Below are 26,144 nucleotides of genomic sequence, written 5' to 3'. Positions count from 1 at the left end.
TAAGCAATTTTTTTTCTTCTTCTTTTTTGTCTGACTCTGTGCAAAATTAGGAGGGATGGACTACAATTATCAAACAGGGGAAATGGCATAAGCTACATAGACACCTAATTATGAAGGATAACCTAGATATGAAGGTTGCTGTCTTCTTATTTTATACACTTTGACTGTGAGGCAGTGGGGTCTTTTGTGCTCAGTAAACCAGATATTCACTGGATAGAGAATATCCGGAGACTGTTTAATAAAGTCGTTCTCTCTTATTCTCTGCCAGCAGTCTACATTCTCTATAATCCGTTGAAAAAAAAGGAAAGATTTTAACTTCTCATAAAAGCGTCTTTTTTTCTTATCAACAGTACAGATGATTTTCTAAGATAAAGCCAACAAACAATCAAAAGAAAATAACAGATGTAATCACCATTACTATACTATGCCCTCATAGTATTCGGATAGGAAAAATATGTCACTGCGTCGCTTAAATGAGACGAAAACAGAGTGAGGTTTGGCCTGAATTCAGAATGGCTGGGTATCTCTTTGCAGGACGGTGCAGCTTGTGTGATGTTGGACTGTTTGTTTCTGACAACAACTCACCTCCTGGAGGTTAGTTGGCTCTAATCACCTGATCCGGCTCTCGGTAATGAGGTCTGGAGTGAGGGACTTAAGGTGATACAAACAAAAGGGTAATGAAAGACAGAGGGGAGGCGAGGCGAGGTAACTGGCGGTGAAATAATCAGCACTTGTGTGATCGGCCGCTGAGACATTCTATTGGTGTTTTGTGCGAAAGAGAGCCATTCATCAACGTATCAATAAAAATATGGAGCAGATTATTATTGTGTTTGCTTCCTCCCCCCCTCCCCATCGTAAATAATGGGTCTGCCGCCGCTGCCTGTATTAATTATAATTAGAATGCTGATAATGTGTATGCTCTTTTATTACGGGAGCTGAATCAATTTTACAGTCTTATTCAGCCCCACAAGGTCACGCGAAGTTGCCCGGGTGAGAGATGGCTCTTTGTGCGGCCGTTTCTCCAATCGGAGCTGAGGGGACGCAGGACAGAAGAAAGACCCAAACGGGTCAGGGCCAGTCTCAGCATCTTCAACCACTATGAACTTGTTTACTTCAGGAGAGAGGGGGAGCCTCTTTCGCCAACATCCAATGATATCTAGTTTCTTTATAAAGCTGCTTTAATTGTTTTTTTGTGGGGGGCGGGGCACTCAGGAGCAGAGGAGCTCCAAAACAAGCAGAACAACACAACATGTTAACTACATCGTTTGGGTTAACCTGTGAGCATCCAGCAAACGTTTGTAACATTCTTCCTTTTGTTGCTCTCTCTTTAGCTCTGCTTTGGTAAATGAGGGTCTTAAGCTTGACCAGGTCTAGACCAGGTCTAGTCGATACCGAGTCAAAACCGAGTCCAGAGCAAATCGAGTCCTGTTCAAGGTGAATAGGCAATAGTGTGTTTCCAATGCTAATATTCACAGATTTTCACCTTTTTCACGCATCATGTTGATAGACTCAGACAACATTCTGTGCAACTGATCCTGAATCAGAAGCCAAGAACAACTTGACCAGCCCAAGCCAATGAGTCCAACAAGGCACGAGACCAAGACAGGTACACCCCCTTTCCATGGTGTGAGCAAGCTAGTCACTAACTTTGCCTGCCATTTGTTTTGTTTTTTATTAAAGTAATGCGTCACAAACATACTTATTTTAACCCAAACTGTAATCTTTCCTAGTAGTTGTGTGGCCTGAACAGGTTTTGCATTGATCGCTAGTGTAAGCATTCACTTTGTGTTGCTATAAGTGACGACTTATCACAATACACATATGCATTGTGAATGTAGAAAACAGAGAGTATCGCAGCCTTCAAGCTGTTGACATCTACGATTCTGCTTAACAGGGATTCATGCATATTATAGCAATGTCAGTGTCACTTATTTCTTTGCACATTGTTACTTCAATGGACTCTGGCACGTGTTGTCAAAGCACATGCCAGGAAGGTAAAATGCTTTTTTGCCAGTACGGTTGTTGGTGGGTTGGTTTGCATTTGTTGACAGTTCACAGGAGAGAGTGTGTTTTGTCCAAATATTGAATCTCAACTTAGTCTAAATTCATAAGGCACCCCACTGGCGTGTTCCTCTGTTTCCCCCTTCCTCGCGAGTTGGACTGTCAGATGGCCCGACAACAATGGAACTCACCGGCCTATCAGCCGGCTCCTACCTTTATGGCTCGCTGCGTGGCTTTAAAGACCGGATTTAGCATGGCTTGGCAAGGTTCAAAACCAACAAACCATGCCACAGATTTCTTTTTTTTTTATCTGCATATCTGTTTGCCCCATTTTCCCCCCATTTGAAATGCATTGCGTTCAAGTTACATTAACCTGGTCTCCTCCCACTGCGAGTCCAAGAAGACCACAGCGGTTTGTTCCTAATGTGTCTTCTCAGTGATTCACCTGTTAGAACAAATAAGCTCATAATCTTTACAATAAACATGATCACCCTAATTAATGTTATGCATACACTGGGATTTGTCCAATTAGAGACGCATATTTATAGCCATAGGATGCCGTGTATCCGGATAGCTACATGGATACGTTGCTATTAAGAGCAGCACACGTATTTGAACATGATGCCAAATTTGCATTTCATGAATAGTCTGCTATCAGTGAACAAACATTTTACATATTTATTTTTCTATTGCCTCATCTCGCCCCTTAATAATTGGGTGTGCATTTCCTTTCTTGGGTGAGTTGTTGTATTTTCTTTTTTTGCCTGCGAATGTTAAAATGACCTTGTGTTCGCCTGTGAATGCGTGCATCTGTCATGAAATTATACATTCCATCAGCCCTCATTGAACTGGGCATTGACTCCCAGCCGCAGACTCCGGCTCTGGCAGTGAATCTTGATTATGGATTCTGTGATATTGTAAATGACTTGCGATTCCCTCTGAATGTTTCGGATTAATCGGTTTGTGCAGATGTGGTTCCCTTTTTCTTTTTTTTTGGAAGGCGCCATCTTGAACAGTTGCTCATTTCCATTCCGCCATCACATTCTGCATACAAAGCAGATTCCCAGATAGGTAATCCTTGTAAGGTTTAGAAGACAGGTTATTAGAGGATCGAGGGCTGCTGTGTGTGTGTGTGTGTGTGTGTGTACGCGGAGGAAAATGATGTACATTTTTTAAGTTGGTGACAATGAGCTGTGTCTCAAGGCAGGAGACATAGTAACTGTCTCCTTTCACTTCTCACCTAACAACATCCCACCCCCTTAAAAATGAGCACATAACAGGTACCCACATACACACACACACTCACAACACACACACACACACACACACACACTCCACCTGCTCCCCCCTTTCTCCCTTTCCACCACCGCCACCCAGAATTCTGTGAGACGCCTGAGGCTAAAAAGCTGGTTTCTCTCCCCTGGCTCGCCGCTCACAGCTCTAGATTATTCCTGAACGCCAGAGCTGGTCTGCCCCCATCATCCCGCAAAAAAAAAAAACCCTGTCTTAAACCCGGCTCTACCTGTCACCTGTCAGACGCACCCCACCTTTAAGTGGCCAGTTATTTTCCGTTGGTTTTTCGATGTCTTTCATATCATGGCTCATTAAAGCGCAGCACAGTAGGCAGCGTATTTACATCGGCTACCGGTAAAGGGGTGGGGGTTTAATTTGCGTCAGTACAGAGCATGACCGGAACTGAAGAGTGCAGCACCAAAATGACTTTTTCACACGACACCCCTTCCACCCTCTTTCCACCGCCACCCTTCCCTCTCTTATCCGTTCCCATATGAAAACATGTAGCTGGGCGTAATTGCTCGAACAGGGGCACAAAGACGGAGACAGAGCCGTCACCGAGGGGACCGGGGGCCTCTCCCAGGCGACGGACCGGGAGGCCAATCAAAGCGTGCAATGAGCGGTCCGTGGCTGTGATCATTCTACTGCATATATACCATTAGTGTCTTCAGAAAGTCCCAACTCTTTCAACCGCTGTGTAACTTCCTCGTTTTTTTTTTTTTTTTTTTTTCACTCGCTTTGTCTGGCTGCTACGCTCGTGACTCAGTCCAGAATCAGACTATACTGCCATCTGCGGCTCCACTTTCATCCCAGTAATGGCTGCGTTTATGTTTGTTTAGTTAATTAGAGGATATTCCTCACTTTCAAATTGATACTTTGATCATTGCAGCTGAGCTGGAGGTGAGTTTTAAAGCATTTAAAGCAGCAAAGAGTTGATTCGAATCGTTTTGTTTCACATCTTTAGAACGGCTCCCACTTTGTTTTGTTTGTCTTTCTACAGTCAAAATGTTGGGCTTTACTTCCAAATTAGGCTATAATGCAAGTGCTATGAAAGAGTTTCTGTTCTTTTTGAGGGCAGGGGGAAGGCCCCTCTGCTGAATTATTTACATGACAAGATAGTCAAGCTGCCAACTTCTGCAATTCTATCTCTGCAGAGGAATAACGTAATTTCCCTCAGACAAGATTTTCAACAGAGATCCCCCCCCCCAAAAAAACAGCAGACCTTTCCCAGTTCCCAAGCAGAGACGCTCCGTATCAGTTGGAGATACCATTATCAGTCTCCGCTCCAAGATTCTGTTCAAAAAGACGCAGAGGGATGGAGGCTAATATTGTCATAAGATGCTCTGTGTCACTCCCCGCCCAAAAAGAAAAGAAATACACACAGAGCACTGGGAGACTCAGCAGTTGCAGAGTCCGCTCCTCAAACATTTGCTCTCCTCCCACATCTCTCCGAGGACCCAGCCGCTACAAACTGGCTCCTGTGGATGCACTCCAAATAGCAGGCTGTTCATCACGCAGTGTAATAGAACAAGCTCATTCCCTAGCTGCCCCCCCACCCCCCTCCTCACGTCTCCTCCCCACGTCCACTGATGCTCCTGCTGGCCCTACATCCCATCGCAGTGCTACGATATCAATCAACAGCAACGAGGCTGGCTCCGGCTTCCCCGTCACCACCCTCCCCCCCTCCCTCCGCCCAGGCAGGCGCCACACCCCGGCAAAGATGCCCGGGGTTGCCATGCAGGACGGACGGACGGACGGACGAATGGACAGACAGACAGACACGTGGCCATGTGATTGCAGTGTAATTTTGGAAAGCATATTGTCTAATTTCGCCATCTGTCCGGGAGGGAGCGATGGCAGCGTGGAGCTCATTTGCCGTCTGCTTGCTTTATTGCGGCTATACGGAACAAGTTTTTGGAGCGGGATGCTGGGGGGGGGGGGCGTGTCAAAAAAACAGGCGTCAGGTTTACCGCCACTCCATCATAGGCGACTGTGTTGTCTGACATCCAGAGACACAAATACCTCCGAATGAAACCTCAGGCTCGAGCTCTGTTGCTTGAATAAGTTAAAAATGAAAAAGTCTTGAGTGTCCTCTGAGGACACAGAGTTTCGCACTCTGTGACAGTTCTGAGTCGTCTCTCACACCACCGTGCCATCATGAATTTGGTCCAGTTTGCGGCGAATGGTCATATAGACACACGCACACGCGCGCATCGCTGTCACACATTGTGGATCACGTCTGGTTCAGCTGCTCCTTGGCTCCGACATTAATACAGAGCAGATTGGTGGAGATCTGCAGCCCTTGTTGTTTGATCTTTCCTCCTCTTGCCACATTTCCTGGCACTGCCCCCCTGCCACACCGCGTGGCGCAGGCAGGACTGGCATGGCCTCAACGTGCCTGCCAGGTTTGTTCTCTGTCTTCTTCCCCTTCCAACTTATTCCCTTATGCCCGCTCCATGGATTCGGTTCTGCAAATTACAAGAGCTCCCCTACCCCCAGCGACAGCCCGGATTCAAGAGACCTTCAATCCGCCAGTTTGTCTTCTTCAGAAAGGAGCGATGCTACCTCGGCCCGCGATGTGTCACTCGTTTTTTTTTTTTACACCATAATTGTCCTCTGCACTGAATTAGGTTATTGTCCTCATTCTCTTTTCCAAGTTGAGCTGAAACATCCGCCTCTGAAAATCCCTCTTTGGAACAAGTTCTCCCTCCAGATATTAGACGCATTAAGCTGTAAGGCCATGCCTGAACACAAGATAGGTCCCAAGCTTCACCTGAGAACTGAAGTCAGTCCTCAGCCAACAGCAGCAAACTTGAACAAACACTGTACTCCCTTATCAAGCCCACCCCGCCCATTTTATATTTACTCAGGGCGGTCATTTGGCCTGTAATGCCTCAATAGAGAAAATTGTTGTATCGAATGTATGAATTAAAAGCAAATACATCTCAGAAGGTAAAGGCAGCATCAGCACCTCCTCTTTGATCAAGTATTTGCTCAAAGAATAGAGTCTGGAAGCGCCGAACAATGGCGCCCTGTCTCTGCACTCCAGCTGGGGGCCGTGACCAGGATGGGCGGGGAAAAGAAGAAGAAAAAAGAGCACGAGCTAATTCGCTAATAACGTCGCTTCGTGATGTCGCCGCCCAATTTGCACGGCCTATCTGCCATTTCTTTTACAACAATCTGCCTCCTCTTTTATGAATCGGCATCAGATCTCAGCCTTATCTATCAAACCCCCCCCACCTTATCTTTTTGCGTTAACCACTTCATTTGTGACTAATGGCACGCGCACGATCGTTATCGCTCTAATTTATTCCAAGTTTAAGATGAAGGGCCGGATAAGGTGCGAGAGACAATAAGTTGAAAAAGCCAGTGTGATGCCTCAGTTAATGAGGCACATTGTCTTCTTCTTCTTCTTCTTCTTCTTCTTCTTCTTCTTCTTCTTCTTCTTCTTCTTCTTCTTCTTCTTCTTCTTCTCTTCCTTCTTTGCGCCTGCTGGGGTCAAAAGCAGAACGCATGCTGATTGAGAGAGAAGGGGAGGAAAAACTGAGATGGCAATTCAGAAACAGAGAGACAGCGAGCCGAGAGAGAGGGAGGGGAGGGCGGGTGAACCAGGGGTTTCCTTCAGCGGGAATCAGCTTTTGAAGGAGATATAAGATCATCAGAGCTTTGAAATGGAAGATGGAGATGAGGGTTAGCTGAGGCCTTCGCGGGAGACACTGACTCTGCATGGATACTGCTGATGTCTCAGCTCAGCCAGCGGCACCATCCAAATGGACAGCGGTGAATCAGAAAATGTTACTGTTCAGACTGAGCGGTCTACAGTGCATCATAAAGATACTTAATGTGTCATAATCTTCTCATAGCACGGTACCACTGACAGGATCCTATAGTGCAGGGATTCTTAGCCATAGGGCCGTGGCCCCCCATTGGGCTGCGAGCGCCACCTAGAGGGCCGGCAAAAACTTTCTGTTTTCACATGAAGACTGCTGAAGCATATCATTCACATCGTAAAGCTATATTTTAATGTGCAATGACCACCAATAGTAACATATAATTACATTATAATGCATTATAGCAGTGATTATAATGCATTATACAATTATTATTGTATTAAAACTATGGGAATGACCAGCAATTGTCATAGTCAAAGTATTATGATACTTAACCTCATACGTCCTTATAAAATGCTTTATAAAAGGTGTTGTGATTGTTGTTATAAAGCATTATTGATATCTCTGATTATGATAATACATAAAAAATGCCTTGTAAGTTTGTTTATACTGCATGGACAGACATGGGAACCATATAAAGTGTTACCTGGATGTGTTTTAGTTGGAGAAGAGGTCACTATTGTTTCATGCAATAATGTTTGGACTAGTGACTTTGTCAGTGGTGTGCAGATTTTGACCATGTGACCACATATTTTTGGCTAAAGTCGATTTATTTTGTATCAAGGCCTCCGGATATATTTGAAATGCAGGCGGGCCAAAGAAACGTATGACCAATGATGGACACCTCACATCGGTTTGGCTACTCGTCCTTCTCTGTTCACTGAACAATGCAAAAAAAGAAAGAAAAGCCAAGACGTCTCTCAGGAGTGAACGCGGCGTCTCCTAATGTGGAGCGCTCGTGATCGGGTCCGTCTCTCAGGCCTCTTGGGCAACATATGGAGCACTCCAAGTTAGTGCTCAACTTCCCAGCGGCTGTTGTGAAAAGTGCCGCGCTAACTGCAGCCCTCCGAGAGCTAATTAGAAGCCCTTGTGCATAAAAAAAGAAGAAAAGAAAACCTTGCTTGGAAGTTGCTGTGGGCTGCACCAGGGCCCAGGCACGGCAGGATCTGTGCTGCCTGCGAGATAATACACAACATTTGCATATAATGTCAACGTTTGGCAACCTTCAGCGATGGCCCGGGCGCTCTCGTGGCAGCCTTTTGAAACGCATCGATCAAAAAAGAAGAGTCTGATCATTTACAGCCTTTTTGTATGTGTGAGAGAGAGAGAGAGAGAGAGAGAGAGAGAGAGAGAGAGAGAGAGAGAGAGAGAGAGAGAGAGAGAGAGATGTTTGCACCCATTCAATGATTTGTATTTTTTTTTTCATCTATTAGAATTCTGGATGCTTAAATCCTGCCTAATTATCGCTCCCACCCTCCAGTGGTTCAAACTTGTGATTTGTAACAGATAGAAAAGAAAGAAAAAAAAACACATAAGAGATCCCGACAATACGCATTTAGCTGCGGAGTAATTAAGCTGTATTAGACTTCATTCATACCTGCCAGAGTGTAGTACTGCGCTGTTACACAGTGACGCTTTCAATTAATGAAAACGTCGGAAAAACCGGCACGCATCTGGGATCACCATGCCGGGGTCTAGCTCCACTGTATTTATCACCGCGCTGTAAGCCAACACAATTACACAGACCTAACATAGTAATTGCCACGTAGCAGCTCTTACAATGGCGCCGATGGAATATTACCTTGACAGGAAGAGGGGAAAACGGAGGAAGAGGAGGACAGGAAGGTGGGGATTGTGTGTGTGGGTGGGGGGGGGGGGGGGTACAACCTTTTACCAAACTGTAAATCATGCTTCACTTTTAAGAGGTGCCCGGAAAATAAATAATGTCTGAAAGTGCAATGATTTCGGTGATTTAGGGGAAGCTTTTGAGAAGCGTATTACTAGAGGTGACAGCCGGTGGGAGATAGGCAGGTTGTGTTAAGAGGAAGGGATAAGAGGCTATGACATTATGTCTGCAGGGTTACGGTGTCAGAGTCGAGGCGTGAACCACTATTACTGGATCAATACTTCTCAGTTTTGCACTTATCTCTGGCCCCGATGGTTAGCAGCAGCAGCTTTTCTGGATATACACAGGGACTAAATGCCACTACTGAGCGGGGGGGGCACACCTGCTCCAACAGGAAACGCTCTCCACCAGGCTCGGTGAATATAGGACAGTATTTATGTTTTTATATCCAAACTCTTCTTTTGATTCAGTGTTTTTCGCTTGGTTGCTGTGCATTATTGTGCTTCGTCAAGTGCCATCTCCTGAAGGGAGAGCGAGGTCCATCCTAAAAGGTACAAAGACAAGAGTCGAACGCATGTCATCGCACGTGGGAAAAAGGAGGAAAAAAAGGAAACATTGTCACAGTCGGGGAAACAAGGAAAAGTGTGCACCTTCAAGTCTTTCATTAAACTTCTGAAGCCTCTCTGAGTTAATCCTTGCCGCACGCAGAACAAAAACTCAGCATTCAACAATTAAAAAAAAAAAAAAAGCCAAGAGAAAGAGGCAGAGAAGAGATGAGAAAGGAGGGGTGGAGAAAGAGAGAGAAAGATGGGGGGGGGGGGCGACTGGCCTGATCGCTACATATTCATATTCCTATGCAGGCGTTATCACTTAAAAGGCTTTCTAATTACAACAACAAGACAAAAACTCCTTGGATTCCTTCCAGACCCGCTAAATGATAAAATAAGCTCGCACTCTCTCCCTCCGTCTTAATCTCTGCAAAGCACCTTGGAGCCTCATCTCCCAAATACAGGCGAATGAATGTGAAAATGCCATTTGGAGATGCAGGTGTGACATTTGATAAGAAACTTCTGGATTAAATATGTTCTGCTAATGAGGAGCCCGGCTACCCCATCAGGGCAAACTATTGGTGGGATTGTGCGCGCGCTGATAACGCTTGCACGTGCAAACAACCCAAATTCATTATTAATAAACAGCCGCGGTCCCTCTCTCTCTATCACGCAGAGAGTCTGGATCCTTTTGCTGAGAGACAGGGATGTTGGGTCTCATTAGGGGGGGTAAGGGTATCGACTGTTTTCATATTTAGTTGTTTGGGGCTTTTTTTTTTGGTGTGTGTTTTTGGGGAGGAGGGGGATTTCAAAGCCGTATGTTAATGGCGCATTGAATGTTGGAACAAAAGGGTTGAAAGTTTCAGGGGATCTGGCAGTGAGTGTAATATTCTCTGGCTATAGCTAATACGTGGGAAGAGCGGGCGGATAGCGGGCTAAGCCATCGGTGCAGCGGACTGGGAAGTCCCTGGCCCCGGCTTGACATTTATAACGATTTGGCGAAGATTAAAGCCGTATTACTGCTGTAGTCCATAATGTGGCCCTGTAATGAGGTGCGAGTGCATTACCGTCCTGTGGAAGTTAGCGGCTGTTTCAGAGCTTTCTTTTTGTATAACAGGCAGAGACAGAAAGAGAGAGAGCGAGAGTATACTTGACTGTGCCGTGGTCATCTATGGCGGCGGTCCGAGGCGCCGGAGGCCCCGCCAGTTCGAGGCTGGAGCCGCCACCATTGAGAACTCGTCAGTCTAAACCAGCTTAGTTCAGCCAGCCAGCAAAGTGTCTCCGACTGACAGGCGCCACTTTGTTACTCGGACCAGTAACTGGAGGTCCATGTCTGACTGCCGCCTGGAAATATTTTATATTCAAATAGAAAATTACAAATGGACTGTGTTATTTCAGGCAGTTCTTTTTAAATGTGTATACAAACTCATAACGCTTTAGGAATTCTGCCAGCTCTCCGTTTTGACAATTACTATTTTGGCCTGGTGGCTTTTTTCATTTTTTACAGTGCACAGTAAAAAGAAGAAAAAAAGAAGAGGAAAAAAGGACAGTGGTGCCAATTGTAAAGCCAGCCACAAGGAAAAAAATGAATATTCCAACAAGGTTAATAAAAAAAAAGAAATGCACGCGTTATCTGCAAAAATAAAGAAGAAAAAAAAACACACAGGTAATATTGCGTTGGCGTGTGCAAATGAAGGTTGTAGGTGTCGTCCGTCCATTTAAAACGCTCTTTATGATGTTAATTAGTTGTTAGCGCAATTTCCCAGCCTCCGCCATCAAGCGTGAGAAGTTCAGAGACCTGCTGTTAGCCGGGAGTCGGCGCCATGGCACCGCTTCAAGAGCTCCCCAACAGGACGGCCGGCGATAACGAACAGGTGATGGGGCCTGATGATGCCTATGGCAGCAGGATATTGCGGAGACAATTGAATTCGTGGGGGGAGAAATGAATCTCCTGGACAGCGTATCAAATGTTAAAACAACACACATTGCATGCAATTTGCTTATGCGGGAGGGTGATAAAGTGTGCTTATTTAAAAGATAAACAAAGGGAGGGGGGCGGGGGAGGGGGGAGATCTCGTGCAGTAAATTGTGCATGTGTGGTTCGTTTCCCTATGAGTAACGCCAGAGTTTTATAGTCCCAGACACAGGCAGCGGTACTTTATGGCTCCTCTGTTTGGATGATAGCAGTATTTATGATATTGGAATTTATGTTGTCCTGTGTCCACACTGCCTGGTGCTCGCGCTGGACTGTATTAGAATGTGCTTCAGCAGATTCGGTGTTTTGTCTGGTGATGTCAGCTACGGCAAGAGGTCAGATTCGTTATCCCCCCCCCCTCCCTCTCCCTCAGTGCTCCTCGCAGGAACCCGGCCTCCCAAGGTTAAACCCCGACAGTCCCAAGTTTCTGTCGAAGAGCGAAAGCCACTCGAACAGAGAGGAGTTTCATCTCCTCGGCCCCGGCTTCGGCTAATCTTAACCCCCTCCTCCCGCCTTCCCCATCGCAATGACATTTCCACTTCGCTTCCTCCGACGTCCACCGGACATATTTGCTCTCCCTCAGCTGCTCGTGTCGCGTTCAGATTTAAACAGCAAACATAAAATGCGGGAGATAACCTGCGAGAAAAAGGAGAAGAAGCAGAAGAAAGCTTTGGGAGAGGCTTGACTCCGAAACATTATTTTAAAGACCAGATCTGAGAGCTCCGGCGCAGCAGTCTCGAGCGATTATCTGCTGTGATCCCTCCACGATGCACCAAAGTCATTCATCTGCCGATCCTCCCACCCAGCCCCCTCCCCACACACACACACACACACACACACACACACACCAACGCGCAGCCCTATGCAACGGCAGACCTCCTAATCATGTCGACACCGTGTGTCAGTGCCGTGGATGAGCAGGGCCTAGAGATGAGAACGGCTCTGTAAACACGAGCAGCCCCCCCCCCCCCCAACACTGCTCGGAATAAGCAAATGGGAAGATTTAAGGATTTTGCCGGGGCCCAACTTTGTAGCATCGGCTCAGGGGCCTTTTTTCCGACGTTTTCCGGGGGTGCTGCCTATGGGATATTGTTCTTAGCTTATGATGCGCCAAGCCTGTTATAAGCTGTGTGTCTTCTCTCAATAGTATTACAATCCCCCCCCACCCCCCTCTACTTTGGATTCAACTCTTTAGTATCCCACACATATTGTCTACATATCCCGCCGTTGACCTTTGCTGTTGACCTCTAACATTCCGATGAACCTCCAGGATCTTAACGAGGGAACTCTAATTATACGGCTGCAGCCATTTCTTTTTCTTTTCCTTTCGACCTCATTGAAGTTAGTTTTTTTTCTCCGACAGCACCATTCGATTATGAACTATCGTGACAGACTAGTAAATCTAGCGCGCATCAACTGTGTGCGTTCCATAAACAGGCCGACCCAATTGGCTGCATCAGACGGGATGTATATTAACGAGAGTCAAGCGCCCCCTCTCTCCCCTGTCAGGATTCCATTATGGAGCTCGCTCCCGCCCCTTGTTTTGATACAGCGGTAATTTAAAGACCGATCTTAATTGACTTGTTGTTTTTTTTCCTGTTTTCTTCCCGCATGCCTGTCGCAGCTTGCGCATGCACCGCAGCGAGAGTCGTGTTTCTTTATTGGGCCACACACAATGTACCGAGTTCAATTTTACCATTCATAATGAATGCAGCCTCGCCATTCAAATGCAGCCATAAGCACACAGCAGATAAGAATTTAATTAAATGTAGATTAAAACCAAACAGGAAAACACACTGGCTGATAATTTCTTATCACGTCCCCTGGTCATATTTTTTTTTTCTCCCTCCTCCACCCACCCCTCCCCACCCTCCTACTTTCGACTTGTTCTTCCTTGGGCTACATCTTTTCAGCTTGCCAAAAGTGGCGAAACACCTCACACATCTCACCGTGGCGCCGCGAGATTGTGTAAAATGCAAAGCGGAGGGGCGGTCACACGATTAATCAGAATCCTCGCGTCTGGGGAGGATGGAGGCTGGCGGAGGATTGAGGGAGGGGAAAGAAAGGGGGGGAGGTGTACAGGGGTGCAAGGAAGGAATTAGTTGCTTCAATCCCAAATTTGCATCATATTCCAGAGGACAACCCTGGCACTGTAGGCAAGGGGAAAACATATCTTGCTCTCTGCAGGAACAATTACATTTATTTATTTATTTATTTTCGACAATGCTGAATAAATGTCACCTTCAGTATCAAATTGTCCATACTTGCTAAACATGGTGTCACCAGCGAGTGCCTGGAAAGCATGCCCGAGCAGGCAGAAACCACTATTTTAGATGTGGACCGCAGCCTCGGCTAACGCGCTGTAACACACATTCAGGAGCTGTTCACCTCAGGCACTAATGGTGTGCTGAACTCCACTGGGGATACCAGTGAGGAAAAAGAGACAACTGCAGGGATTTCCCCACTATTGAACCCGGGCACTCGGTTACATGTGAAACACGCTATTTTATTTATTTTAAAAGGTTTGTACGCTGCTAGAATTCCCCCTCCGTGGTGTGTTTTAATTATCAGGAAAACCGACAGAAAGGCCTTCCTCAAACATCTGAACGCAGCCTTGGTGTTAATGCTCACCTTGTTTTTATTTATTTTCAGAAGAAATACATTAATTTCCCACCATCTGGTGGACTCATCATGTCGCATATTTCACTCGCATCCAGCTTTTTTTTTTCAAACAGTTTCAGAGACGTTTACCTGAATGACTTGAAAGATATATTCTGCTCTTCAAATGTGTTTTTGTGTGTGTGACGGTCTCGTCTTCTAGCACGCACACACACATTCTCAGTGGGAAACCGGATGATTGCAAATAGTAATTTGTGACCGCAGTGATACGAGTGTCGCTGCAGCAACATGGCGGCGGACTTTAGCGCTTGTGCCATCCCGGGGCCGCCACCACCACAGCGGCTGACACCGCCGCTGCCTGTCTGCCTGGCTGTGCCCGCGGCCCGCCTGCCCACCGCGCCGGCGCTGCAACTCAGTTCCACTCTATTACCCTCACGCAGGCGATTGGCCTTTTCTGTGGGGAAAAGAGCAATTTCCTGTCGCAGTCTGTTTGATCAAGTGCTAAACCCTTGTGATCAATAGAGAGACAGATGTCGGCTCCAGATGGCCGCGCGGTGATACCTGGGGCAGCGCGGGGGCTTGCCAGGACGACAGAATGGCAATGAGCAAGGGCAGCGGCTGTGCTCCCGACGCACCAGCCACCGGGACACAATGTGACAAACGCAATTAGGCCTTTTAGCTGCCGATTATTTATTTCCCCTCGCAAACCGACAGAACATTTAATTAGCGCATACTTTAAGCAATATGTAGAATTACAGGGGTGCAGAGACAGAGGGCATGCTGGGATGTTGCACCGGTGACTGGTGTGTGTGTGTGTGTGTATATATATATATATATATATATATATATATATATATATATATATATATATGTGTGTGTATGTGTGTGTGCCACGTTAGCACACCTGCAACAAGCCACAGAGGCACTTTGTGAAAGAGAAATTTGCGTGTTTTAAAAAGGCACAAATCAACGGGTGCTCATGAAGGGAAAAGACACTTTGTACGTTCCCTTCCTTTAGATCAATAATGTTGAATTTCAAAATGGATGACAGGTGCATCTCCCTGGCTGTCTGTCCTTCTGGAGAGGGAGACAAATAACTGCCAGCACCAGAAAGCCAAAATAGACCGTTCCAAAAGAGGAGAGACAGTGGAGGAGAGGCTCCCTTTTTTTTTTTTTTTTTAAACAGCAAGCATTTGCATTAGGGCTGGCATCCACCGTACAACCCCCCAGCCCACAAACACACACTCACCCACACACACACTTAAAAACACACACAGACTGGCAAGCCTGGCAAGCCCGGCCCATGTGGCACGGGGCCGAAGCCATGTTGGAGGAACCACTGAGGCGCGTGGCGATGGCGCGCCGCTCTCCCAGGACAAACCGAGCTCACCGGCGCTGGCCCTCCGCCGTTCACCTGCTCCCACCGAGGCATGAGGGGTAGAGGGGACACGGGCCACGGGGCCGCAGCTGGAGGGGGGGCGAAGCAGCAACACAGCAGCGCCCTGTCACGATGGGGTCTTCTGGTCCCATTAGCAGGGCTCGGTCAGGACGGGGGCCCGACCAGCCTGCCGCCGCAGCGGGGAGCCCGCAGTAAACACATGTCGACCGGCCCCACCCGGGACACAGGCAGCAACTACCCGCGGAGTGGGACGGCTAATGGAGTGCTCAGTGGGACGAACCTGTCCAAATAAAGAAGAAAGCGGCGTGGAGCGGAAGAGGAGCCAGTCAGAGTCGACTCCACTCTGCCGTGGAACAGGGAGGAGCCGACTGTGTGTGTGGCGGCTAATGAGGGAGAGCAGCTTTGTACTGGTATTGTCTCAGACTGACAGCGAGGAACACACACGTGTTACTGCAATGTACAGCACAAGTATGAATTATCCTCGATAGTCGTTTATGTTTGACAGAGGCAGGTATTTGTTTGGATAAAATGTCAAAAATAATTTTGTATTTTTGAGCATCTTAAAATAGTTGGTTTAAAAAAAAAAATCACAGTAAAGCAGGTGATGTTTGGAGTTTTGAATCGTCCTCCATTAAGATAAATTTGTGTAAATTGAGATCATTGCATTGCACTCTAATATAGCTGCTAATTCACATCTTGAGTTTTCTTTTTTCCCCTCTCTCTCTCCCTCTCTTTCTCTATCAAAATGATTACAACACCATTACCGTGTCGTTCTCACTGTGTCGAACAAGCGTCTCCAGAGACTAGCCAGAGACTCCGTTCTTTTTCATTTCAAAAGTGAAACATTTATAATATGTTTTTTTTTTTTTATATCTTTTTTTTTTTTTTTTACCCCAGCAAAACATTTGCTGAATCATTGCAGTATTCTGCATCTTCAAACAGTTCATGAATGTGCGCTGAATGACATTGTTCGGCGCCGCGCTGCTTTTAATGTCTTTGTTGCCTGTGAATGTATACCGTAGAGGGGAGGCGCACGCTCCCGAGAGGACCTTTTTTTAATTTGTGGATTTTGACCCGCGTGCCATTCGCTCGAGGCCATCCATGAGCTCTCGGGTTGCAGGCTATATCTGCAAAAAAAAAAAAACACTTGATGCTAAAAAATTAGTGTGGACACTGCAGTGCAGAAGGAGGGTGAATCTGGGATTTGTCGTGTGTGTCTGTGTGTGTGTGTGGGGGGAGGGAGGGAGTCAGGGCTCTGTAAAGACATATTTACTGAAATGTATTTACTCCTCTGGGACATGGTTTTTTTTTGCTGCTGCAATTTGAAAATGTAGAAATATTAAATATGTAAAGAAAAAAACATATATACACAAATACATAAATAACAGTACAGTAATGAATGAATGTAATGAATTTACAACAGAAACAAGATTATTAAAAAATCATGCATTTTAGTCCCACGCTCAAGTTTACTCGACGCATCAAGTCAAGCTCAAGTCTGAATGGAGTCAGAAGAATGCCTTTTTTTATCCGAGTACATTTCTCACAAGAGGAAGATCTGTAGCGCCTACCTGCAGGATGCGCAGCAGACTGGCGCCTACACGCTGCTCTGCCATGTCTGCATCATCACACACACACACACACACACACACACACACACACACACATCCACCGAGTATGAGCATGAGAAGAGCGCCTCCTGGTGGACCATGCACCACACAGGAAGGGAGGAGGAAGGGGAGGAAGGGAGGAGGAGGAGATAGAAGGTGTGGGGGAGAGTCAATCTGTGTCAGTGCCTTGGTGAAATAATAGTAGAGTCAGCTAATTCTAGTTGAGTGTACCGTCAATAATAGTAAGCTTGTTTGACCACGTGACTGATGTCCCCTGCTCGGGTCTAACTCCGCGTTTTCCTCTTTCTTTCTTCTTCTCTCCCTCCCTCTATGCTCGCTTATGAGGGCTCGTGACAGCGAGCTTGACAGCCTGTGTGTGTGCGTGTGTGTGTGTGTGTGTGTTCAACCCTGATGTACCGAAAACGGTCCAAATATTACCTGGCATTCGCCGAGGAGGCTTTGTTGAGCGCTCACCTGTCACCTCATGCTGTCAGGGCGCCGGATCTACATTGTTCCTCCGCGGATCGCGAGACAAACTAGACCCAAGGGAAAGTTGACCGGGAAGTGATGAAGCTCAGTTTAAACAAAATAAAAATAAAAAATAAAGAAGAGGGGGGTATAACAACAGCGCCGACGCAGCTACTTGATATTCGCAGGTGCGAGGGAAGCGTGTTCCCATTTGACCGGGAGGAGTTTGGGGAGCTGATGTGAAGACAAGAGGAGTAGAGAGGTCTTTAATTACAACCCTCTCTGTGGCTGCAGGCGCCAGAGCCCAACTTCGCAATTAAGACAGGCAGTTAGCGGGGGAGGGGGGCAATAGACAGAAGAATTATCCAACCGAGGGGAGAGAAGAGCAAATAAAAAAAATCAGCATCAGGCTTGACAAAGGGAAATGACAACTTTTGCTCCTTAATAAATTTATAAAGTGGCACATCTTCTCTCCTGTTTCCTTGAAGCGCACCGCGCGTGACCCCGCTGGGTGCCAAGTCGCCCCCCCCCCCCCCGCTACCGTTAGTTTCTCCCAGTAGTCCCATTCAGCCCCTCCCAGTACTATGAGGCTGCGGTGCACTCCGTAATGGCCTCTGCATAATGTGTTTGGACAGGTGGGAGAGGCAAGTGCTGATGTGCTTAACTACGCATTTTACAGCTCAACTATTAAAGACTTGTGCTGTTTACACACCAACATTTTTTTGAATACCTGTCTTCATGCCAGTTTAATTATCCGGGCCCCTTCTGTTATTTTTTATTTTTATTTATATATTTTTTGCCTGCTTTGTTGTCTCTCAGCTTTTTGCGCGAGGCGTGAAAGATTTGTTTGCGGGTTTCATTAAGATATGGTGGTCGGCAGCACGGTTTGCAGGGAGCCAAAAAAACTGAAAAAATTAAATTATTCCTGCTCAAGTATCTCACGCTCTATTCTCCCTGCCTCTCCCCCCACATACATAAACAGATACTGTACACATCCGTGTTCCTATAAAGTCATTTAAAGTGAGGAAATTAAAGAATGCCCTGTGATGCCTGCACTTTGAAATCTCTCGGGGCTTTAGGCGAAGGGGAGGCGACACCCCCACCCAGTCCCTGTGATTCATCCTGAGACATTTGATTAGTTTATAAGTGCTTATAGAAGGAAAAAAGGGGTCTGCATTATAATTTTTGTTTCATGAATTCCTTCATATGTTCATCTTCAACTGCGTGTACAAATGAAGCGTTAATCAAAGGGGAGGAGAGGAGAAGAGGGCGTTTAGCCAGCAGAGCATAGTCTCAGGGCCTCAGTGAGCCGGTGGATATGCTATTGAGAGACTGCAGGAAGCAGTGGTTTTTTAATTATCTGGACTACGTACAGGATGCCGTTTTTTGATTGTTTTAATGAGGCAGCTGGCCTATTGTCTCCCTTTAATTCCTCCATTGTTTTTAGAATATGTCATAGTTCTTTATTCTTTTATCAGGTGCTCTGCAGGAGGATTCAGACAATAGCCGTCGTTCCAACTGCATTGGCCACTGCACAAAGGCAGCTCACTGCAGACAGTTAGCAGGCAAACAAGTGCAAATCGCGAGCTGCACTTTTCCCCCTCCGGCCTTTCCCCCAGTTTCGCCACTCGCCTTTTTTGAGGGGGCCTTTCGCTCCAACTCTTGACCCCTTTCCTGCCTCAACTCTTTCATCGGCATTGTCATCAGTGGCTCACCTGCATTTCTGTGATTTAAATCACCTGTCATGAAAAGGGCCGGCAGAAAGGGAAACAAGCCACGACCAATCTTTCCTTTGAGCTCCTTCGTGGAGTATGAACTGTTTTCTCTGCCTTTGCATCTTTGTGTGTGCACGATACATGCACTGTGACTACTTGGATTGCAGTTGATAGTGAGCAAACGTGCAGATGGTACGACTGCACGAGCGCACATTTGCATATCCAAGATCCAGATTCCTAAATGACTCGTGTGCGAAGCTACATTATCAAAATATATACACGTAATGCACAAAATTGCAGTAAGAACTCTCACACATTTGAGAAGAAGCGGCTATGATTTCTAATTCTGATGACAACCTAAGGTGTAGTTCTGAACCATAATCCTGCAGCCGGAGCACATGTATCTTGCTAGCCCGTCTTGGTTGAGTGACTGTAACAAGTGCTGCCTCAGTGTTTTTGTGTGGCTCAGTAAAACTGGGACACGCAGTCCTAAAAACTCACTTCCAGCATTCCTCGCACACAACAGATGGATCCGCAGCACTCTTGGCTGAAGGGATGCAATCGGAGTGCGTATTCCGCTGTAAAAAAAAGAAAAGAAAAACGCAGTAAAAACATTTAATCGGCTTCATTTGGGCTGAGGGGAAGCGTGCAGCATCTTTGATTTGGATTGATCCAAAAAAACACTGATTTGTATCGGAGCGTCAGCGGGGGCCTAGTTCATAATTCTCTTTGTAAGCCGAGCGCGTGTGAACTAAGAGATCCATTCGGAGGCGAGAAACTTTTGTGGCTGCGACTGCGATACGTTCCCCCGCCATTGTCGCTGGCAGTTTTGTATCTACCTTGATGGTAACTTGGGCAGACAGTGGAGGGGAGTTTTGTTATTTTAATTAGAAGATAAAAATTCAAAGGGCCTCTCCAGGCAGTGTGTGGTATGACAGAATCAAAACGATGAAGTGGAGCGGCCTGAAGTGTGCGTCTCGTCACAGCAGATTGGCCGACAGATAGGCGCTGCTCTTTAAAGCGGCGCTGACATGCACACGCTGTCACACACACACACACACACACACACTCACAGGAAGGAAGCCTGCACACGAATGGGACTTTGAAAGATAGCACATTTTAATACTATTTCACTCCTTTGAAAACGTTTGTGCTGGTCTAATTTCCAGCGCTTCACCGGTAAATAGGATGGGGCTGGGAAGGTTTTAATCAAAACAGCGATGTGAAATCTTTAATATTCAATTTGGAATTAAAATAATGGGGCAAATCCGCTACGAGAAACTCTGATTTACACATAAAGCACATTTTACACATAAAGAGTCCTGGTGGCTGTGTTTTCATCCCCTCTAGCTTCGGGTTGTTGTCATGCAGAAGCTGCACTGGAGCACCTTCGCTTCGTCTACAAGGTGGCTTTAAACATGTGTAATCAGTGTGTGTGTGTGTGTGTGTGTGTGTGTGTGTGTGTGCCCCCCTCCCACTGCCTTCACACCTCTCTCCTCAGGACTCTCTTTATTCCACATCAGCCGGGGCTCAAAATCACATGTCCCCTCTCAGCCTGACACTCCGTCGCCATGTTTGCACATCTTTGAGAGCCAACAGCGGCGCTTTAATTAATTGTCCGGCTTTCCTCAGAAACAATGTCCTAATTCTGCCATTTAGCGGGAGCGTATCATGGTTTGTTGTTATCTCCCCGGCCAGATTTCTGTAAATAGTCACATTAAAAACTTTAATCTCTTCAATGGAAAATGAAGTGCAGCTGAAAAGCCTGTCATGTGCCGAGATAAATATTATCTAAGCTAAAACCTTCACTCTCCTCCCCACTTCCTTCCTCCCGCACCCCACATCCCCCCCTTCTCTGACTTAATGAATATGTTCAGAAGATTTCAGAGGAATGCTTAATCCCAAAACACAACAATCTAATAATGTGAAGGACCTGTCTCAGTGTTCTGGCTGACAACAGCAACTGTAGGCTACAATCTACCCCAGCTGCCTTGCTGCTGGAAAAGACATTTGAGTGACAGTAAAAAAGAAAGAAATTACCTATTTTGCGTAAAACATATTTCCTCATTCACCTCTGCTTGTGTAATTTTGGCTTGATTTGAGCTGGTTTTTAGATACCAGGCTATGAGATTTCCGCCGGGCCGAACCATAGCGTTGCCATTCAGGTATCTTTCCACAAACAGCGTCTCTGTCTTCAATCCTATTGGCGAGTACTTTTTGGAGCTACACCAAAAATAGCCCTCATGAGTATGCAGAGTAATGTCTGGGTACTGATTTTTAAATATAACGGCATTCCAATGTTATGCAAGCCGCCATTGAAACGCTGACTTGTAGAGATGTTGTGCACGCCACCCAAGGCGCACACGAGTGGCGTATGAGTTATTCCGTTTTATAACCTGACATTCAAATCCAGAACGACTCATGTGTACAGGCAGCAAAGCTTTTCTCTTTTTTCTCTCCTCTCGCAGCAAGCATTTAAATGTCTCCTCCGTCTCTCTGCTTTGTCCAGGTGGCCAACTGTGGTGCACCACCACCAAGAACATGATGGAGGGCGAGGAGCTGGTGGCGTTCGCCGTGGACTTTGACTCACGTCTGCAGGCGGTGAACCACATGTCTCTGAGCGAGGGCATGTACCCAGCCAGGCTGCTGGACAGCATCCAGCTCCTGCCGCAGCAGGCCGCCATGGCGTCCATCCTGCCCACCGCCATCGTCAACAGTAAGTGTCTGTGCACCGAACAGGAGCGCGGGGAGCTGGAACGAGACAGGCTTTTGTTTAGCCATGCGCAATCGCACACGCATGCTCTTGTTCTTTCTCTCCTCTTGTGTGTGTGTGTGTCTCTCTCTCTCTCTCTCTTTCTCTCACACACACACACACACAGTCCGCAGCCTGCACTCAGTCACCTGCTTAACAAGGAGCGTCGTCTCCGCCGGGCGTAGATTAACCCAGATGAGTCTCTGCACTGGAGATAAGAGACATCGACCTTCAAGTTTTGGGTTCACATAAACACACCGAGGCTCGCATGAACGTGTTAATTGCAAAATACTCGCCTCATGCAAATAGTGTGTTTGTTTACTTAGCGAGGGCTATCTGGGTTCAGCTCGACAGGGAGGCTTCTGTTAGCAGATGGTCCAGTGCTCTTGTTTGCCCTTGAGAAAGGGCACCAACCGAGTGGTAGCAATATGCAGCAGCTGAGGATTTTGTGGGAAAGCCTTTTAACACGAGCTTTGAGAGTCCAAGCTGTAGAAGTGGAGAAGGAGGAAGAGCATATGTGTGTCGTGCATGGGCGCAAGCTCTTTATCTTTGTGCATGAATATGAAAGTACTGGATACATCCTGATATTGTGTCCCCTTTTGTCCCCTTTTCTGTGTCCCTCCAGAGGACATCTTCCCTTGCAAGGCATGTGGAATCTGGTTTCGGAGCGAGAGGAACCTGCAGGCCCATCTGATGTACTACTGCAGCGGGCGGCAGAGGGAGCCAGAGGTGGTGGAGGAAAACGACAACAACCCCCATCAGACGGCCAGCATGTGCCCCTTCCCGCACTGCAACAAGAGCTTCTCTGGAGCCAGGGCCCTGGAAATGCACTTGAGCACCTCGCACAGTGGTGAGTGGCAGCGTGATGGACACAGCAGATTGAAACATTGTTTTTTCTAAATAAATATATCACTTTTCTTGATGATGGCTACTTTCAATTAATTGTTCAAAGAGAGGGGGTCTGAAAAGTGTTTTGGAAAAAGACACATGGACAGAGTTTTACACAGGTTTGGAAATATGACAGTCGTTTCTTTAAAAAATATATACATATCCTCCTGTCAGCTACCACAGTTGACAGCTTATCCTTGAGCAAAAAAAATATCTAGTGGAGGGGAATAAGCTTGGCATAATGCATGAGCGTTTGATGGTTTCTACAGTTAACTCTAAAGGAGAAGTGGGAGGCGAGATTCTGAGCATTTCTCCCTTTTATCTCCTTCACAGGTGTCAAAATGGAAGAGAGCCTCCCTCCTGGCACCAGCTTGAAATGCACAATCTGTAACTACACGGCAGATTCTCTTATTACATTCCAGCATCACATCATGTCTCACCTGTCACAGGCGGCCTTCAGATGTAATCACTGCCATATCAGCTTCCAGAGCCACAGGGAACTCTCACAGCATCAGGACTTACATGGGCACGGCAGCAAACTTCACAGGGAAGGCGACGGCACCGAGCATTCCCCCAGGGGGCCCGAGGAAAGCCTCCAGCACCAGCAGCAGCAGCATCAGCAGCAGCAGCAGCAGCAGCAGCAGCAGGCCCGCGCTGAGCTGGCCAACAGGAAGGATGCTCTGCTGGGAAGTCCCAAAGGGACCCTCAACAAGGAGACCAGCACAGACGGAGAGGCTGACAAGGCTGAGAAGAAGCCCATGCTGTCTGTTCAGAAGGGAGAGGCCCACCCAGGCAGCAAAGCCAGTTTTTCTTACACTAGGATCAAGTCTGAGCCCTCCAGCCCCCGGCTGGCCTCCTCCCCTGTGCAGCATAACATGCCTACATTTCCCATGGGCCCCTTCTTGTCTCAGTTTGCTTTCTCCCAAGACATTTCAGTAGTCCCGCAGGCTTCTGAGATTCTGGCTAAAATGTCAGAGCTCGTTCACCGGAGGCTGCGCCACGGAGGGAACAGCTACCCCCCTGTCATCTACAGTCCTCTTATGCCCAAAGGGGCCACCTGTTTCGAATGCAATATCACTTTCAGCAACCTGGACAACTATTTGGTCCACAAAAAGCACTACTGTAACAGCCGCTGGCAACACATGGCAAAGTCCCCGGACTTCTCCGCCCTCTCGGATAAGGTCCCCGAGGCGGTGAGCCCCAACAGTGGTCACAGTTCTGTTAGCATGTTGACCAGCTGCCACCCTACAGAGGCCGACAACCACATCATGCAGTCCGCCTGTCTGAACTCCAATGTGTTGGACATGATCAACGCTGGGGCCAAAGGGCCCGATAAGGATCTAGCCGGACAGGTGAAGAAGGTCTCTACCCCAACTGGGGCTGAGGAGAGGCTGAACGGCAAGCAGTTGGAGGGGAAAAGCCCCAGTACGGGTTTGGTGGAAAGTGACAATGACCCAAACAAGACAATCTGCGAGGCCTGCAATATCACCTTCAGTCGTCACGAGACCTTCATGGTCCACAAGCAGTACTACTGTGCCACGCGTCATGACCCGCCCATGAAACGCATGTCCAGCAACAAGGTACCCTCCATGCAGAGAACCATAAGGGCCCGGAAGCGCAGGAAGATGTATGAGATGTGTCTCCCAGACCAAGACCACCAGAGGAATCCTATGGGTCAGGCAGGTTTCCTCGGAGTTCCTCCTATGAACCCTTGCACATCCCAGGAAGCTGTAGAGAGCCTAGCAGACCGCTTCCACCCGCGCTGTGACATCTTCCCCGGGATGGTACCCAAACACCTGGAGGCCTCCTTGACTGTCACTAAACCGATCCTGGCGCCCAAATGCAATACAGTGGAGCAGCAGGAGCTGGACGCACCCATTGATCTGAGCAAAAAGTGTTCGTCCGTCTCCGACAAGACATGTAGCTCCCCTAAAAGACTGTTGGACTATCACGAATGTGCCGTGTGCAAGATAAGTTTTAACAAGGTGGAGAATTACCTGGCGCACAAACAGAACTTTTGCCCTGCAACAGCCGCGGCCGCCGCCGCCGCCGCCGCTCTACAGCAGCAACAACACAATGAGACTGGCAGCCTGGAGCCGACCATGTTCCCAGATGTGAAGAGTGAAGGCAATAACAACCCCGATGACATCTACGATAAGAGCCCGGGCAAATGTGAGAAGAATGGCAGCGGGAAGGGGATGGTGCAGAATGGAGGCGTGTTCCCCCCTCACCTGGGGGCCGTGCCGGGACTCAAGCCTTTTGCTGAGCCCCAGCTCATCCCGTCAAAAGACGAGAACAAGAGTATGTTTCTGCCCCACTGCCTTTATCCCGGAGCAATAAAGAAGGCGAAAGGTCCCGAGCAACTATCGCCGTATTTTGGGATAAAGCCAACTGATTATGTGACTGGGGGACCGGTGATGCAGGCAGAGGCCAGCGAGCAGGAGCAGAGTGTTAACGGGGGAGGAGGCGCAGGAGGAGGAGAGACAGGAGCAACCAGAGAGCAGGCCCAGCAGCCTGCTGCGAATGGCTGCCCCCATCCTGGCAAAGAGCCCCTTGCCCTGCTCCCCAAAAACCGGGGCATGGTCATCGTCAACGGGGGGCACAAGCCCGAGGAGCGTTCGGGCGCAGCTCCGCCGCAGCAGGAGAATCAGCCGCAGCCAGACGGCCAACCTCCCAACCCGTCACCTACGTGGGCCGGTGAGAAGCAGGCCGACTCCAACGAGAACATGTCGCCTTCCTCCAAGTCTCCGAGCGAGGAGGCGCCGCCCACAGCCAACAAAGGCGTGAACGGCTCTGGAAGCGGCAAGTACTGCCGCCTATGTGATATCCAGTTCAACAACCTGTCAAACTTTATTACCCATAAGAAGTTTTACTGTTCATCACATGCTGCAGAGCATGTCAAATAAGTTGAGAAGAAGAAGACGCGCTCTTCTTCTCCCTCCCACACCTTTTTTTTCCCCCGACCCAACTTCCCCCACCCTTTTTTCCTCCTATGTTTTGGTACACTGTTGTGTCTGGAATAGTGCATCACGCAGTGCTGAACGCTGCTTGTGGACAATCAAGAGAAGCTTCTTCTTTCATCGTTTTAAGACTTAAAAATGCAAAACCATTGGTTAAAAAAAAGAAAAAAAAGAGAAGAAAAATGAATCAAGAATAATATTGGTGCCACTTTCACATTAATTTATTTTACAATCAGTATTAATAGGAGTAGTGATCTTAATTTAAATTCAAAATGAAATTTATATCAGAGTTGTTTGTATTGTTATTGTATAGTCATTCTTGTGTAGCACACATATTGTTTACACTGTAGTGTAGGCTCAATGAAACAGATAGACAATACAAAAATGAGATGCATTTTA

At 47.3% G+C, this 26,144-nt stretch overlaps 1 protein-coding gene across 1 annotated transcript in view; it reads left to right on the top strand.

Moving 5' to 3' along the window:
• Positions 1-25,691, top strand: part of zfpm2a (zinc finger protein, FOG family member 2a) — a gene marked incomplete at its 3' end in the record, with an annotated part of 117,929 nt that extends 92,238 nt beyond the window's left edge. The window contains exons 6-8 of the mRNA XM_079227930.1: positions 21,655-21,861; positions 22,523-22,747; positions 23,119-25,691. Of these exons, the coding sequence (XP_079084056.1) occupies positions 21,655-21,861; positions 22,523-22,747; positions 23,119-25,691 (3,005 nt within the window). The remainder of the gene's footprint in view (positions 1-21,654; positions 21,862-22,522; positions 22,748-23,118) is intronic.
• Positions 25,692-26,144: the final 453 nt, after the last annotated feature.

This window comes from Taurulus bubalis (assembly GCF_910589615.1).
Source record: "Taurulus bubalis genome assembly, chromosome: 12".
Classification (NCBI taxonomy): domain Eukaryota; kingdom Metazoa; phylum Chordata; class Actinopteri; order Perciformes; family Cottidae; genus Taurulus; species Taurulus bubalis.
The sequence above is the reverse complement of the archived record's forward strand: the minus strand, read 5'-3'. Positions and strand labels throughout refer to the sequence as shown.